Below are 17,637 nucleotides of genomic sequence, written 5' to 3'. Positions count from 1 at the left end.
GAACTTTCGCTACAACTTTTATGAAGATTCAAACTTTATATGTTGTGAAGTCCAAAAAAATTATTTTTCATCTCACTTTTAGGGGAATTGATCATAAGAATGAATACTTCCAAAGAAGCGTGTCGACTTACCGATAAAATGTCTCGAAGACACCATTACGTTAAATCACATAATAAAGATACTATTTAATAAACGCGCTAAAAACACGATTTTAGCCACTGTGGATTCGTACGTTATTGCACTCGTTTCGAGAAAGCTATTCAATATCCCAATAGATCTACTTGTTTTTTTATCCACTCGAAATCCTTCGACAATTGATTTGGTTTTAACTGAATCAAGTCAGCTGAGAGGCCAATTGGTAACTCATGCTGACTTTGACTGAGATTACCTTCATGTAATGTTCGAAATCTCACAAGGAGCCATTAATAATCCAATCAGCTCAACTTTTCATTGCCATTGAGCTGATTGGGATTTATATAAAACATATATCGATTGAAATTTGATATTGATATTCCTATAACTATGTACTACATAAAGTGATATTGACAGTGCTCTCGTATCTATTAACCCTCTAATGCCCAAGACCGCAGTTAGACGGAGTATTTTGATTATTTTTTGTAATTTTTAATTGATCAGATTTCGAAAAGTTTTTGATGTTGATCAATAATATAAACTTCAATACGTGTTTTGATGTGGTTTAAATTAAATTTTCAAACTCCTACACTAAAAAAATTGAAAATAGAGTAGTATTTTCTTCTACCGTGTTTTTGCTCGTATAACTTTCAAGAGTGAAATATTTGTAGTTTAGTATATTTCTACAACTATGCTTTTTCAATAGAAGGTTTGAGTGGTGAATGTTACACTCTAAAATATTTATCCAACTCGTTGCACGGAAAATAAAAAAAAAATACTCTGAAAACTTAAAAATTCCAGTCCAGAGGTGAACCAGCCAAGGGCTGAAAGCCTCTTTAATAAAGAAGAAAAAAACAATACGTCAGCATTCTAGCATTCTATAGGAATTTTTAAGCTCTAAATATGTTGAAAAATCAAAAAAAGATTAAAAGATTCATGAAACTATTTGATTGGGCTTGGAAAACTAAATTCTAGAAAATCAAAGTGTGAAATTGATGAAATAGCGAATTAAAAAATGTTAATGCCCGAACTGTGATAAGATCGATTTTAGAAAGCAAAATAGTGATTTTGAGCGAAAACTAAAATCTGGGTTGTATGTAGAGGGTTAATTGCTTAATTCTGGCGAAGTCATGAATCATAACATTATTCTTTATGGGGATTCTCAACGTATTCTATGGATTTACGGTAGCGTGTTATATTTTAACCCATTGTCTGTGCTCAAAAAGCTTACGTTATCTGTGCTCTGGAGTCATGTTGACCTTAAATTTTGGATTTTTTGGGCAGCTTCGGAAGATAATTTAATCATCGTTGATTATAGATGGGCGGTTACTTCGCAAGGAGGGGTTTTCGTGAAAAAGGGCTCAAAAACAGTGATTTTTATGCTTATTTTGCTTATATCTGAAAATATTGCCCATTTTTAGAAGGATTATGCAGGAAGGCGTTCCTTTGACATAAGGTATTGATTAGTTTATAACTTGGCCGCTGATGGTGGTATATATGACATCATTATTTTAGACTAACTCAAGATATTCGGATGTATGAAATTTTCTACATTGTAAATATTCTTATGACACAATTTTGAAATGGAAATTGTCCAAACAGAACAAAACAAAACTCATCGTTTTGAATACACAAGACTGAGAAAGCCAAAAAAATTCCAGAACAAAATTTCCAGTCGATCTTTCTCTTTACAATTTTGAAATTTGTAAAAATTATGTCTAGCAAAGTTTGTTTGGTGGGACTGTCTTGTGGTGAAAAAAATAATTAGGAATATCTCAACTAGAGGGCGCTAGTGTGTGTGTGCAATATTCTTGCATGTGTGAAATATTGATCTAGCTTTAGATCCGGGGCCCTCCTTAGCCGTGCGGTAAGACGCGCGGCTACAAAGCAAGATCATGCTGAGGGTGGCTGGGTTCGATTCCCGGTGCCGGTCTAGGAAATTTTCGGATTGGAAATTGTCTCGACTTCCCTGGGCATAAAAGTATCATCGTGTTAGCCTCATGATATACGAATGCACAAATGGTAACCTGGCTTAGAAACCTCGCAGTTAATAACTGTGGAAGTGCTCAATGAACACTAAGCTGCGAGGCGGCTCTGTCCCAGTGTGGGGATGTAATGCCAATAAGAAGAAGAAGAAGAAGAAGAAGCTTTAGATCCCCCGTACCTAGACCCAAGCTGTATTCTCTAGGGTGTTCTTAGATGACCTAAAACATATTCTAAAAACGCATTCTATTTTTTGCATTGCTAGGGCAGGTTGAATACTAAGGAAATTTTTAGTAGACACAGCATTCATATTTTCTTTGCATCAGATCTCACATGCAACAATATACTCAAATATAATATCACTAGAGCCGCCTCTCTGATGAAGTGCTCATTATATTGAGCACTGGTTTTATTTATGAACAATTTTGCCGAAAACAACTTGGGAGTAGGTACGGGGGATCTCAAGCTAGATCAATATTTCACACATACAAGAATATTGCAAGCACATTAGCGCTGCCTATTTGTAAAACTCCTAATTATTTTTTCCACCACAAGACAGTCCATTCCCAGCAGGCAAACTTTGCTAAAGAAATCTTCTTTACAAATTTCAACTTTTTGCGATAAGAATCTTTGCAATGTGGAAAATTCCATACATCGGAATATCTTGAGTTATTCTAAAATAATGATTTCATATATACTACCATCTAATGGCCAAGTTCTAAACTAACCAATGCCTCATGTCGAAGCACACACCTCCCTGCATAACTTTTTTGGAAATATGCAGTTCAAAATAAGTATGATTTAGAGATATAAGTAAAATAAGCTTGAAAAATCCCTGTTTCCTTATTAAATCCTTATTAACAAACATCCCTCCCCGCAAGGTACCCGCCCAAAAATCCGAAATTGGTCAAACAATAAAAAAGTCAATTTGGAATCAATATGACCACAGAACTCAGAACACAGTTTTTTTTTTAAAGTACCCTGTAGCACTTATTTTCAAGATTTTTTAAGCGAATTTATAGGGGGAATGACGGCTTTGGCAGGTTTTGTTCTATTATTGTCAGGGGTTTTTTTATGACTGATTTTGCTCAAATTTGGCCTAAACATTCTTTGCATATCAAAGAATATTGTGGCCAAATTTCATAAAATTCGGTCGACAAAAACCCCCCTGCCAATAATAGAACAAAACCTGCCAAAGCCGTCTGTTCCCCTACCCAGGGGACAGATCTCAGCGAATTTTACCAAACTTCCAAAAACTAGGATAATTGATTGAAAACTATGACAATGCTAGCCTTTCAAAGTGGTCTTGGGTCATAGGCCATATTGGCCTCAAAGGCCAATTCCAGCGCTAAAAAGGGAAATAAAAATCTGTTGGGGAAAGTCTCAAAAACTTGCTCAGTAGTTTGAGAGTGTATCAGGTCACGAGCAGTTTTCAAGACATCCTCAATCAAGATCATAATCCTTTTTGGTTAGTTTATTCAACAAATGCTTCCAACTGGCATGCGCAATAAAAAGCAGTGTTGGCTGCTAGGTGAAAGTAACACTATGAGCTATTGCTGAATGGACAATCGGATAGAGGGCACAAACAGAACCAGGATTGAACATGATGGACAAACAGTGGAGCCACCAACGCTAGGCGAAGTGAGAAAGACTGTTCAAGAGCTAAAGAACGGTAAGGCCGCTGGAAAGGACGGAAGCCGAGCTTCTTAATTTGAAAGTGAATGACTAAACGAAAAAAATCCCCCACGTGATTTAAATGATTTGGGAGGGAGAAGAAATGCCTTCGAGCTGGCTTGATGGCCCCATATGTCCTATCTACATGAAAGGGCACAGACTCGATTGCGATAATTATCGAGGTATAAAACTCCTCAATATCGTATACTAGGTAATCTTCCGAATTTTGTTATGCTTATCTGGTGAGTCATCCGATTCGTTCGTGACGTTAGATGGATTGAAGTAGGGCAATGCGCTCTCTAATCTGCTATTTAACATAGCTCTGGAAGGTGCAATTCGAAGATCTGATGTACAAAGAAACGGAACCATCATTAACAAGTCTTACATGCTCCTTAGTTTTGCGGATGACATCGACGCCATTGGTGTAGATTGCAGAGCAGTGGAAGAGGCTTTCGTGCGGGAGACTGAAAGAATAGGCCTGATCATAAACTCTGTCAAAACTAAGTACCTGTTGGCTGGCAGATTGAGATTGCCGATAAATTCTATTGCAACGATTCGCTCCTTTTAACCATAGCATTTTTGGGGAGTGTGTGGTAAGGCCTCCACCTCCACCTATAGGCTTACGGTAAGATGCGCGGCTACAAAGCAATGCTAAAGGTGACCGGGTTCGATTCCCGGTCCGGTCTAGGAATTTTCTTGGTTGGAAATTTGCTCGGCTTCCCAAGGCATAAATGTATCATAGTGTAGGCCTCATGCTATAGGTACGAATGCAACAATAGTAACTTGGATTATAATCCTCGCATTTAATAACTGTGGAAGCTGCGATCCCAGCCAACAAATTGGTTCACATTATCAACTTTTAGTTCTGTTAAGTGCACTCTTACACGATATAAATTGATTGTATAAAATGCATAGATTCCTTCTATGTGAACAAAAGTGGAGGCCATATACGTACAAATTAGTATTATGGTAAAACAAGATATACGACGTATTCTGATTTCAATTGAATCTATAAACAATCATGATGTTTTTCTTTAGAGATCGCATATGTTCAGTCATACAGTTGCATAACAAGACTGTTACAACTTTGAAACTCAGAATATATTCTATAGTGAAAACAGCTTTAAACATGTATGCATGTAGTCATATTATCAAAAAAGAATTTAATTTTATTTTGTATGCAATAAAAAATAATTCTTGGATCAGAACTGAATTATATCATCATGGAAAATGTTGTGGGTTTCAGTAAGTATAATGCATTTATCAATATTCTAATCTTGACCTCCAGCTACTAGTATCGATGCTCGGACCTTCTAATTTATAGTCTACACGCTATCCGTTTCTCCACGTTCACGCAGCTGTAAATCCATCATTTTTACTTGATGGTAATATAGGATCTACGAATATAACCTGTAGCAGACAACGCATTGCATTTTATACAACTTTATTTTGATGGTTACATCAAGCAACATATGCGATTTGATTGAACACATATATAACTTTATGCTACCGCTTAATCGATCTCTGAGTTGTGGACCGCAATGCTGCCAATCTGTGAGAACTTCTCAAAAAAAAAAAATAATAATAATTTTCAAAAACACTACACCATAGATATTTTATTTTTAAAACTTTCTGTGTGTACTCCATGATGCTATGGATTAAAACCCATAGAAAAACCTATGGTATAAGAACTAATAATGAACATTGTAACTGAATTTCATTTTTCTGTTATTATGTGAGAAAATTCTTTACATTCTGTACGAGTATGTATATAACTCACAAAAGTACTCGAAGTTTATCGTGGTGAATTTCGGAGTGATAAAATAGGAAGGAACAGATAGATTTTTTTTGGATTAGAAATTTTGATCTCATTTCACAAATATATTTAAAGCAATTTATAGATTGATTTTGCAATTGTTTGAACGGTACTTGTTTTTGTTTACCATTTAGACTTTCAATGGTTTTGGCTAACATATTGGAATGATTCATTATAAGCAACAGATGATAACAATGATGTCGTGAAAACCATTAGATGTTTACAGGTTTATTTCAAAGTTTAAAAATCTCGCCATAGGGAGTGAAAAAATAGGAATGGGTGGAGGGTTGTGGGATGTAAGTTAATAAAAATGAGAGTGGACAAAATCGGAGTCAGATCAAATTAGGATGTGATAAATCGGGTCTTTACACTTTTCTCCGTATCGAGTTGGGAGTCCACTATGGGCTATTAATTCTAGTTAGCAATTAAGAAATCCTATATAGACTTTTTTATCGCACGGCAGTTTTTTTTGTTGAATATTTTAATGATAACCAGTGGAATTTTGGCAACTCTGTTTTTTTCCTGCTTATTCAGTAAATGCTCAAAAATAAACAATGAGCGTATATTAATATAACGACAAATAAAAGTAAGTATTGTATTGAAAATCGTGCTAAAAATCAACACTTAAAATAGCAAAGTTGATGGTTTCAAAAATACATGATTACAAAGTACTTTACGATCATGTCTCAATTGCATTATAATTTCAGATGTAATTATATACAATTGTTGAAGTATTCGTGATATATAATTCTGTTTTGACTTTAAATTACTTTTCATATAACTAATTATACAGATTATAATTTGATCGTAAGTTTGCATTATATGTGACCTTTGAACAATTTTCCATGACTTTTGTTTGATTCATATATGATTGCGATTTGGTCTGCGAACATATATGACTTTTTTTGTACATTCATATACGATTGCTGGTTTGCTGGGATGTGGCAATATCCCAGTAGGGGATGAAATGCCAATTAGATGAAGAAGAAGACCCTTGCTTTTAACATGTTTTTTTGTCTTCATTAGCGAGACTTTCAGTCCAAGGCTGGCTCGTCTCGTAACATTTCAATAAGTTAAGTTTAGTTTAAATTAAAAACATTGTAATTCCTACATGGTTTGTTTCAACCAGAGGAAAAAATCTTTACTGCAATGTAATAAGATCATTAGCAAATAATATTAGTTTAATAAAAGAGAAGACTATTCGTGCGGTAAGATGCACGTCTTTAAACCAAGACCAAGACATTTTCAGGTTGGAAATTGTCTCGACTTCCCTGGACATGGAGATATCATCGTGTTAGTCTCATGATATAGGAATACAAAAATTGGTAACTTGGCTTAGGAAAATCGCAGAATAACTGTGCAAGTGCTTCTGCCGATGGTGGCAAACGGGTAGCAGTGGATGGTACCCACTAGAGCGGAACCAGTTGTATGGTACATTTTTGCATTTTTGCTCCAAGCGGTTTCAATTTATCGCCGAACACGTAACGCAATACGTTAGTATATCCTAGTCTGAAAGGTGCCAAAAGACTTTACTGAATAAGATACGTTGCTAGGACGTCTGCAAAAAAGTTATAACGCTTCGAAGATTGATTACTCAAACCAAGCATTGGTCCCAACAGATCTAGAGGATCAATTAGGCGTGTAGTTCCGAGAAAATCCAGTCGTTTGGCTATAGGAGCGACGTAGGACCAAATTAGAGAGTTAAAGTGTCATCATATGGTTGCCGCAGCAAGCTTAATGTTTTTGAAGTGAAGACGACGATTCCAGCTCCAAAAGACGTCGATCATCATGAAACTATGCAGAAATATACCAAAGAATTGCTGAGCTGTTTGATGCCCACTTATGCGACTTAAATCAATTGAATCCATTCTATTTCACGAGGTCGATCAATTCACCGAATAGCTAAATTCCTCTTCAGAAAGTTAAAATACAGAGATAGTGATTCAAATTTAACTGGCGATGGATTGTTTAGGCATACAATTTCCAATAATTAAACTTATAGGAAAGGAAGCTACTGCGCTTTTCCTTCAGTGTGTTGCAATTTAATCGTGGACATCCTTTGTGTAGTCGTTTGTCAAAAGGCTGTGATATATTCGCAATAACTGACTGATGGTTTGGGGAATGTTAATTTCATTTATTATTTAATAATTGTTTAATTATTTTCAATATATATTCCATTTGTCCACTTTTTCTGCATTCATTGCATAATAAATATTATTCATTTATTTATTTATACTTTAATATATAATTTAAAATTTCACATTTTTATTATCATCGTAATAAAAAATAATAAAATAAAACGATACGATAAAGAAAACAAAAAGATGACATAAAATATGTTCTTGTTTACTGTTTTGCATACGTGTGTTATAGTAGATTGATGTATTTTTTACAGGTTTTTCTCGATTGATTTTCGTATTTGCATTTTTGTTTCTCTCTTTTTGGGGTGCATTCTCTGCATGTATGGTCTTGAATCCCATTTACTGTTATCATAGACAACCAACGCTTTTTTTGGCGCTCATACTTTTCACGCTCTGAATCCGTTTTTATCTTTATCGAAACATAAACAATAGAATAACATTCACATCGCGTACTTTTATGTAGTCTCTCTAAGTGTTTTTCATGTGTGTTGGTTTGCGGTTTTGGGGGAGAGGTGTTAACATTTTATGATTAATTATGAAATCGAACCTAGCGTCAGCATTTTTTCTGTTTTCGGTCTTTGCTGCATTGATTAATCTTAATGGTTTATTTTAGTTTAGCTTTCTAGTTTTTGTTAATTTTGATTGAACTAAATTTAGACTGGATAGTAAATATTCCCGTACATTCTGGACGGTCCAGAATAACACAAAATCTCTCAAGTTTTCTCCTTTCTTGCCTTCGATTTCACAGCAGTCAAAACTCTCTCAGCCATTAGTAAAGAATTGGAACCACTCGTCGTCTTAACTAACTTCTTGCAGGTGAATTGTAGAAAATGTAACTCCGTAGTGTTTATTTAAACGAACCGCAATATCCTTTCCAGTCTATCACGTAACTCCCATCAACTGTTTTCTTTGACGAGCTACAAACCCGAAAAAAATTAAACTTCATTCACTCTAAAACCCGAAAGCCTTGGCCATTCCCAGCATACGCCATCACGTCATACGCATCTCTTACAGATGCTTTCGGTATACAGCACGAGTCTGTTTTACTGGAAACTCTTTTTTTTAAGGAAAATTCCAAATTGATTGAATCAAATTTAGTGATTAACATTTTTAAAAAATCCAGGCGATTGAAGCAATAAAAATATTGATGGTTATAGTCTTTAAAATAAGCAAGTTTTCAATTTTGCATCGAAATTAAGGACAATCACGACAGATTTTAATAATGGCTGCCACAATGGCCGTCCTAGCCCTCACCTCGTTTTTTCCGCTCGAATGTAGATTTATAGGCAATAAACACATCTGAAAACCATTTTTCATGTCTGCTGCAAGTGAGCAAACGTAAAAAAATAGCTTGTTGCCGTTGCGTGTCATTTACTCAAAGAGTTATGTTCCCCTGAAATCGCTATGTAATTTTGAAATTGATTTCCAAAGCGATTAAATCAGATTCAAAGATTTTTAAGATTACGATCCATCATGAGCCTGATTAAAGCGATTGTAAAATGTCATAAATCTGGTTTATAATGCAAATCTCAAGTGTTTCCCTGCTCTACTTTCGGAACTAGAGACACAAAATATGTCCGAAAAAAATAGCCCCTCGGATCCACCAGAGCGCAAACATATTCTGCTGTGATGTTTTTTCACTGATCGTTATGCTTTTCGCAGCTCAGCTCCAGAGTACGGGTACGTGTGTGATTCTGTAAATGCGTTTCGGTTCTCGTTTTAGTTTGATTTCCTGTTTCCTGTGTTTGTAGCATCCGATTACTTTTGTTTTGCATTTACTACTATTTTATTCTATTAAAATGGCTATGATACAATATTTACACGTGTTTCTGTAGTTTACTCGCCTGTAAGGAAATTCTGTCGACCAGAGAAAAAAGTGTGTGTTTGCTTTGTTGATGTTGATTTTTTTAGTATTATTGTTTTTGCTTAATATGAATCAGACTGGATTAAACTACAAAAGGGTGGGGACTGACACTGATTTGCACTAGACATAGATTAAATTTGATAGTTGTTTTTGGTGTTTGCAGTAGTAATAGTAATCGTTTTTTTAGGTTGGTAGTAAGGACAACTGGAAGTTAATTTCGACGATAGTGTGTGCTTATGTGCTTAGTTATAGACGAAGACGACAGACGGGTTTATGATTGATATTCGTTTTGATTATTGGAGTTTATACGCGTTTTGGTTGTGTGGCTAGTTTATGGATGTACTGGAAATTGAGTTCCTTTCTGCATTCAATCACATGCTGTTATAGTTGAGTTGCAACTTCAGTCAGGTAACAAAAGACGTTAGACGCGGTAGACGTTAAGTTGGGGAATTTGATACACCGAGTTATGTTTGCATCATCACAAAAATAAAGTTATTGATTAACCTGTGCCTAAAACACACCTTGTTTTATTTCTGATTCACCTAAACTATAACTCATATCTACCTTAATAGGCTGTGCATGAGAGGAAACGATTCTCTTAGTGGCAGAATATTCGTGATTTGCCCGGTGCGAAAATTTTCTCAAAACAGACAGACATTTCAATCGTCAAAAGAGTGTTCCGGATGATCGCAAAAAAGGCTTTAGATAAAAAAAAAGAAAGGATGTCTATCCGCCTTGAAAGCCATGACCCGTACCAGTCTCCATAATAGTGTCGCTTTCAATACTTTCCGAACCGTTCAAAGTTTTTCTATCCCAGAACGTGTGGCAAAAGAAAGATGATTTATCTATTAACGATCCTTTGCTAGCAGTTTTTCATTAGCGATCATTCCATAAAACAAATAAATCACAAATAGTATGTGCTATCAAAGCATATCAAAGTAGCTTTTGCCTTTATCTAGCTTTGTTTTTCTAGGCGGCAACGGACAACGCGTTACAAAAAGTTTGCTCCTTACTAGGGCGGAAATCGAACCCACACTCCACAGCACGTAAATGCGCATAGACGACTTATTAATTTCAGTGGCAAATTATTCTTCTAAAAAAAATCTGGATGTATTACCAATTCGGGCGAATGGTGCATTCGGGCGTGTGGCCCATTCGGGCGTATGGTCTATTCGAGCAAATGGTCTTTTCGGGCGAATGGAACTCGGGTATGTGTTACATTCGGGCGAATGGAATTCGGGTTTATGTCATTCGGGCGTTTGTGATAGAATCCGAAAGGGTAATTTGGCTTAAAGGGTCATTTGGTCGAAAGGGTCGTTTGGCAGAAAGGGTCATTAGGCTAACGACCCTTCCCCGATATTGCAACCGCCTTTACATATTTCTGACATACACCCAACCGGCGGATGTTAGATTTTCTACCAATTCTGTATAAGAATCTACCAAAACCTGTATAAGAACTGGGCATATGCGAAATTGTTAGATTGTTATACAAGTATTGTATAAGAATCTAACAATTTTGTAAGCTTTTCTAACAATTTTTGTTTGAGAGCTTACATTTTGTGCATAAGAATCTAACAATTTCGCATATGCCCAGTTCTTATACATGTTTTGGTAGATCTTATACAGAATTGTTAGAAAATCTAACAACCGCCGGTTGGGTGTAGTTACCCCTTGAGACCAGCAAAGGTAAAGGTACATATACCCCAGGTTGAGAACCGTTGTTCTAAACAATAACTGACATTTGTGAAATAAAATGTTCAGTTTTTACTTTTAAATCTCCCTATCTAGCCTTGTTTCTTCCAATATAAAGTGTTGTCAGTCTCATATTCTGTGGTTATTTAAAGTTCGAACAGCATTATCACGGCATCTCATGCATCAGATAAAGCCTCAATCAAAGGGATTCAATTAATTTTTATTGCAATTATTTTGTGTGGGTTTGTTACTTATTGGAAAAATGAAAAGGCGCAGAAGATCAAAGTAGGTCGTGAAGAAAAGATGACGTGAAAATTTTACGTTCTTCAATTTTGAATTTTGAAATGTTTTCTATAATTAGGATCATTGAGTGCCATAAGAGTTAGCAATCCAGTGCAATGTTCCCAGTACAGTTCATTCGAATACCTATAAGACGGCAGAAAATCATCGCATTCTTAGTGCTGTAAGTATTGTGCCTTGCAACATAATGCCAACTTTCGTGATCATTTTCTAAGGCTCTCATTTATCCGCACTACAAAAAGCACGTGCTTTCAAGGCATTCACCATTAGAATCCACCACGTGGTGGCCAAATTTTCAAAAATATCGAAATGGCTTTTTTCTGGAGGTATGTTTTTCTGAGGCGACTATCTGGCGTTTATTTTTTGTTGCGACGAAAAATAAGCAAAGGAGTAGATTTTTTTTATGAGCGATACAATAATGACGAATCTAAGAAAAATGACCGATTAGAGTTTGTTAGCCAGGAAGTTGCTCTAACTACTTCGTGGTTTCGAATTCTCACTGAAACTTGGCCTGCCTTCTAACATGGAGTCCTAATTAGCTTTTCAACAGTGTTTAAATTGAATATTTCTATATCGTTGTTTATAAATTTGTATATTGACAAGCGAGATGGGCAAAGGGAATCCAACTCTGTTTGCAATGCTTACTGTCGGTGGTCCATCCTTATTATTTATTTTAATTCTTAATTCAAATCCCAAATATTCAGTAAGATTTTTCGCATAATGCAATCGTCTTTACGCAGGTATTTGGTGTTTGTGAACTATGGTGGAATATAACTTGTATAAAATGCGACTGCCGCAATAAAACTTAAGCTAATAAAATAGCTTAAGAAACCGCGTACAAACGCCAATAGTAATTTAAAACTTTCATTGCGAAGGACATACCTAATTATAAAAAATTCCAAAACATCTATTTTGCTTTTTAAAACTCATCATTGGCCAAGTTTCAAATTTTATGAATATTACAAAGATCAATAGCGATGCCGTCCATGTTTTCACTGTCAATTAGTAAAAATAAAAGCATTTCTATTTAGACATCGTGTTCCCTTCAGCGATTAGGTCCTGATTGGTTAGATACCTTCATGGAAGAAGTCTCGTTCAGGTTTTTGTCAAAACAACAATTGCGCGCTTGTCACCATTATTTCGCTTTCTTCGGCTCCCACAGTTAGCGATCTGTGAATGTTTTTCCTTTCGTAAAATTGCGCGAGTTAAAACATCTCGTTAGGAAAATCTATTCGCGATGCCCTGGAGCATGTTGGTTGCATGGTGATTGCCGTCTGAATTGACATTGTTCGCTGTTTTTCACCGAGGCTAACATTAATGATTTAGTTGGAATCGCAACACCCACGGGTGGTATTTTGGATTCACTGCCATGCTTTTGTCAAATGGAATCGCACTTTCTTTGTATCCAACTGTTTTTCAACAGCCTGATTGCCGTGAAAGGAACGGACCAGAAAAGATTTTTTCTTCCACTTAATTTGGGCAATATTTTAGATTTCATATCATCGATAATAATTTGGGCGTCTTCGCTACAACCAGATAAAACAAATTTGACTGTTTGAGTTACCAGAACTTCTATTTTCAACACCACATTTATTGCTACTCAGTAATAGGTAGCGCCAACTAGCGTCAAACTGAATATCGATGTTCCTTTATAAATTTTCGAAGATAAACATCAAATGAATGAAGCACCGCCCAAACATTAGCCGATAAGCATACAATTTTGTTCACAGTATCAGTATCGAAAATATTTTTTAAATAATTGAGCCACCTTATCGTACACGCTTATAAATTTAACTGCAGACGGTGATTATTACAGACTTCTTAAATAGTCAGATTCAAAGAAATGTTTATTTATTTGTTTCGCGGATGACATTGTCGGTCGAACATTTGTAAAGGTGGCAGAACGGTATACCCGCCTGAAACGTGAAGCAACCAAAGTTGGATTGGTGGTGAATGCATCGAAGACAAAGTACATGCTTGTGGGTGCAACCGAGCGCGACAGGGCCCGCCTGGGAAGCAGTGTTACGATATATGGGGATACCTTCGATGTGGCCGAGGAATTCGTCTACCTCGGATCCTTGCTAACGGCTGATAACAATGGTAGTCGTGAAATACGAAGGCGCATCATCTATGGAAGTCGGACCTACTGTGGGCTCCAGAAGAAACTGCGGTCAAAAAAGATTCGCCACCGTACCAAATGTGTCATGTACAAGACGTTGATAAGACCGGTAGTCCTCTACGGACATGAAACATGAACAATGCTCGAGGAGGACTTGCAAGCACTCGAAGTATTCAAAAGACGGGTGCTTAGGACCATCTTTGGCGGCGTGCAAGAAAACGGTGTGTGGCGGCGAAGAATGAACCACGAGCTCGCCCAGCTCTATGGCGAACCCAGTATTCAGAAGGTAGCTGAAGCCGGGAGGATATGATGGACAGGACATGTTGCAAGAATGGCGGCCAGCAATCATGCAAAGATGATGTTTGCTTCCGATCCGGCAGGTACGAGACGGCGTGGAGCACAACGAGCAAGGTGGGCAGACCAGGTGCAAAACGACTTGGCGAGCATGGGGCGCATTCGAGGATGGAGAGATGCGGCCTCGAACCGTGTATTGTGGCGTCAAATTGTTGACTCAGTATTATCTGTTTAGATGTAAACTAAATAAATGAATGAAATTCAAAAAAATGAATCATTCAAGATTCAAAGGGTAAAACACAGCTGTATATACCCAGCATTGCCCGAAATTGACAATTTGATTTCACATGCTTTTGCCTTAATCGCAAAAATATAAACCTGTCAAAAGGGGTAATTATGAGACGAGCAGCTGACGCCACAGTGAATCAGTTATGTTTTAAACGTTGTTTTGATGCGATGAGTACGACATAAGTTACCTTGGTTGATCCATTATGAATGATGATTATACAAAGTTCAACATGGGAATCAAAATCCCCATTAAATAGAACCAGAAAAATCCCAAAATTCGCCCTAAATAGGTTTAAATCACAAAGCCGCGTGAAAAGACGACCCCCGTGTACTATTTTTTTAAATTAAAATATGTTTTAACTTTTGACTTTTTAGTTCTTCCTGGAGCAACCCATGTGTAAGAGTGTGAATGAGGTGAATTTTGGATGGCTATTGTGCACATGGCCAATATTCTGAAAATCATGGATAACGTTCATGATTTCATAAATTTATAAATCGCACAGAACAATGATTACGAGATTTAACTAAAAATAATCAAACGTCTTGCTTAAATTTAGATATTCCCATCAGTTACACTTCGGACCATTGAACAGCATTGACATTGATTCCCTCAACTTTACTTACGTGATTTCAACATTAGATCATCAACAACGCATTCTAGCCACATTATTCCGTCACACAAACACTGCACATTTAAAAATTAGTTAATGCTACATTCCCTTATTACTGGTTTTCCGTTCTATACGTAATGAACACCGCTTAGTAGTTTTCCGTGTATTTTTATTCTTTACCTTGTATATATCACAATTTCACTTTCTCTTACGATTAAATTTAGTTTATTAAATAAACTGTTCGCGTCTTCCATTCTTTTCCTTATTATTCCCCTTCTCTTTTAAGCAACACTATCGTAATCCTCTCTCTCTCTGGTTTACTTCGATCCGATACTAAGCATTCATCTATGAACCCCCTGTGTGGAACTTTTCTTATTTAGTCGAGGTTCTACCAAACCGCACCTTGTTCGTAAAAACGAAAACGATTATTTTATTCATATCAATTGATGTGGACATTGCTTCTATAACATATGATTTTGGCTTAAAAGCCTAACGAAAACAATGCCTTGTTTTGATGACTTTTTCACGCTAATCAACATCACTAGCAGAGAGATGAAGGCTTCCGCTACATGATCGCCTCAACAAAAAAATTAACTCAGAATCAGTGAGAGAAGGCGTTTTTTTTACCTTTGATTCATAAGCTGTAATTACGATTTACGGGAAATTTGTTGTAGAATTATGGGCTTGCTTTGTGATCGATTGAACCTGCTACACGAAAATTTAACTAAAAAATGATTTTTTGGCGCCTTGTGCGGTTAAGCAGAGCCCCGGCCATTTAAATGTATGTGTACGGGTACCTTGACGCTTCCGTCGAACGCCTGGCCAGCTGCGTTTTTATTTTTGATAATTTGGTTGATATTTAGCTGCAAATTTTGAATATCCATTTTCCTAATACCTACTACTAAAGTTTCTTACCGTTTTTATTCCACCGCCGTGGCATTGTTCCAAAACTAAAAAAAAACAACTCCTAACTATAAATTTGAACACCCCTCCTCCCGCAGGGTTGGTATGAGTAAAATGATTTTTTTATGTTCAATTTGGTAAATTATCACAATTTATTCGCGAAAACCCTCCCTCTTACCGTCATTTTGCCCTCCCCCCATCTTCGACTTTGACCAAATCTCTCTGACCAGATTCGGTTGAATTGATTCAAAACAAAAACAAACAAAAAGTGTATATGGCCGGCTTTACTTTACAAAGCCTTCCGCTCGCGCAAAAGGCCTCTCGACGAAATCAAAGTATACACTTTGCTACGCTAGGAAATACGAACAAAAAACGCATACATTCATTCATTCTCTCTCCTTTGCTAAACCTAAACTTTCCCAGTTCTTTATCTAGTTTACTTGATTCCTTTGCCTACTTTTTTAAAACTATTTCGCGTACTCCGCCCGCTCATCGTTCTTTTTCTCTTGTTCGCGGATGATTTACTTTTCCCTCTATAGAAAGATTACACATTCCCAGCCATGTGATCTATGTATGTGGTATAGTAGTGTGTGGATGTAGTTTGTTTGCTGTTGCTTGTAGTAGTTTTGTTTGTTTGTTGCGGTTCTATTTTATAATAGTTTTGCTTGTAGTAGTGGTTGCTTCGGAAGTATATATTGTAGTTTGTAATAGTAAAATTTGTAGTTTATCGTTTGCTGCTATTGACAAAAAAAGCTTTCCGTTTATTTTTGTTTTGCTTTGTTGTGGTACACTGTTTTATTGTTTACGTGTAGTATTGTAGCATGTGTGGTATGTGTGTTTTGCTGCCGTACGGGTCTGCCTGTTTTCGGTATCTATGTGAACGTGTATGTATTGGTTTATATTTTATCATCTGTGTGCTTTACATAATTATTGTGTTTCGGTAGTACTTGAGCTATTTCCATTCCTTTTGTTTTATTATTCAGAATTTTGCATAAACTGGATTCATAAAGAAGCGAATTGTTATTCATCCTATTGTTGGTTTATATGTTCATCAATGCACTAGCTTGTATTTTATGTTAGGACTATTCACGAGTATCTAACTCACTCCAGCCAATACAATTGATTTAAAATTAAATAATTTAACTTAACAAATAATCAAATTTCACTAGTATTTTCCATTGGGCACCCTCCGAAGGGCTAAATGGTTGTCATTTTTACTTGACTTTTTGATACCTTTCTAAAATGTAATTTATGTTACATAATATTCGCTTCCCAATCCTTTCTTTACTGATAGTTACTCGTTCGTCGTTTTGGTTGCACACTTTACTAAATGGTAGTCTTGCACATAGATTTGAAACTTCTTCGCATGGTTTCTATTTACTGTCTTACGCACTACTGTAAAAATATATTTACCTTCAATTGTTGAGGGATTTTCTGGGATAGCGTGGTTATCTAAGCTATGCACGAAAGAAACAAAATTTACAACTGATTTATACTGGAAGTTTCTATTCTTGATTGCTACTTACAGTAGGGATCCTATATTCAGAGACACACAAAGGCAACCATTTAGTGTCAATCCCGTAATAAGAACGATAAAAATGTAGATTTTGCTCAATCATAGGTTCCATAACACAAAAATCAAGGTGCACAAATGATGTACACTTCATCCATACAGACATTTGGTTTACAAAGATCAACCTCTTGCCGCATCGTTGAAGATTTTCCACTGCGGCAAGTCTGGACATCTTCTATTTGCAGAAACAACATCGATATTATTTTATGAGATTGTCGTATGTCTCTCAATATAGGATCTCTAGTAA

At 36.3% G+C, this 17,637-nt stretch overlaps 1 protein-coding gene across 1 annotated transcript in view; it reads right to left on the bottom strand.

The window, feature by feature from the left end:
- Window positions 1-11,162: 11,162 nt before the first annotated feature.
- The window catches only part of LOC134211214 (uncharacterized protein DDB_G0271670-like), a 36,541-nt gene continuing 30,066 nt past the window's right edge, over window positions 11,163-17,637 (bottom strand). The window contains exon 4 of the mRNA XM_062687901.1: window positions 11,163-17,269. Coding sequence (XP_062543885.1) covers window positions 17,112-17,269 — 158 coding nt within the window. The 3' untranslated portion in view covers window positions 11,163-17,111. The remainder of the gene's footprint in view (window positions 17,270-17,637) is intronic.

This window comes from Armigeres subalbatus, chromosome 2, assembly GCF_024139115.2.
Source record: "Armigeres subalbatus isolate Guangzhou_Male chromosome 2, GZ_Asu_2, whole genome shotgun sequence".
Lineage (NCBI taxonomy): Eukaryota > Metazoa > Arthropoda > Insecta > Diptera > Culicidae > Armigeres > Armigeres subalbatus.
Note: the sequence above shows the minus strand (reverse complement) of the source record. Positions and strands in the feature narration are given on the sequence as shown.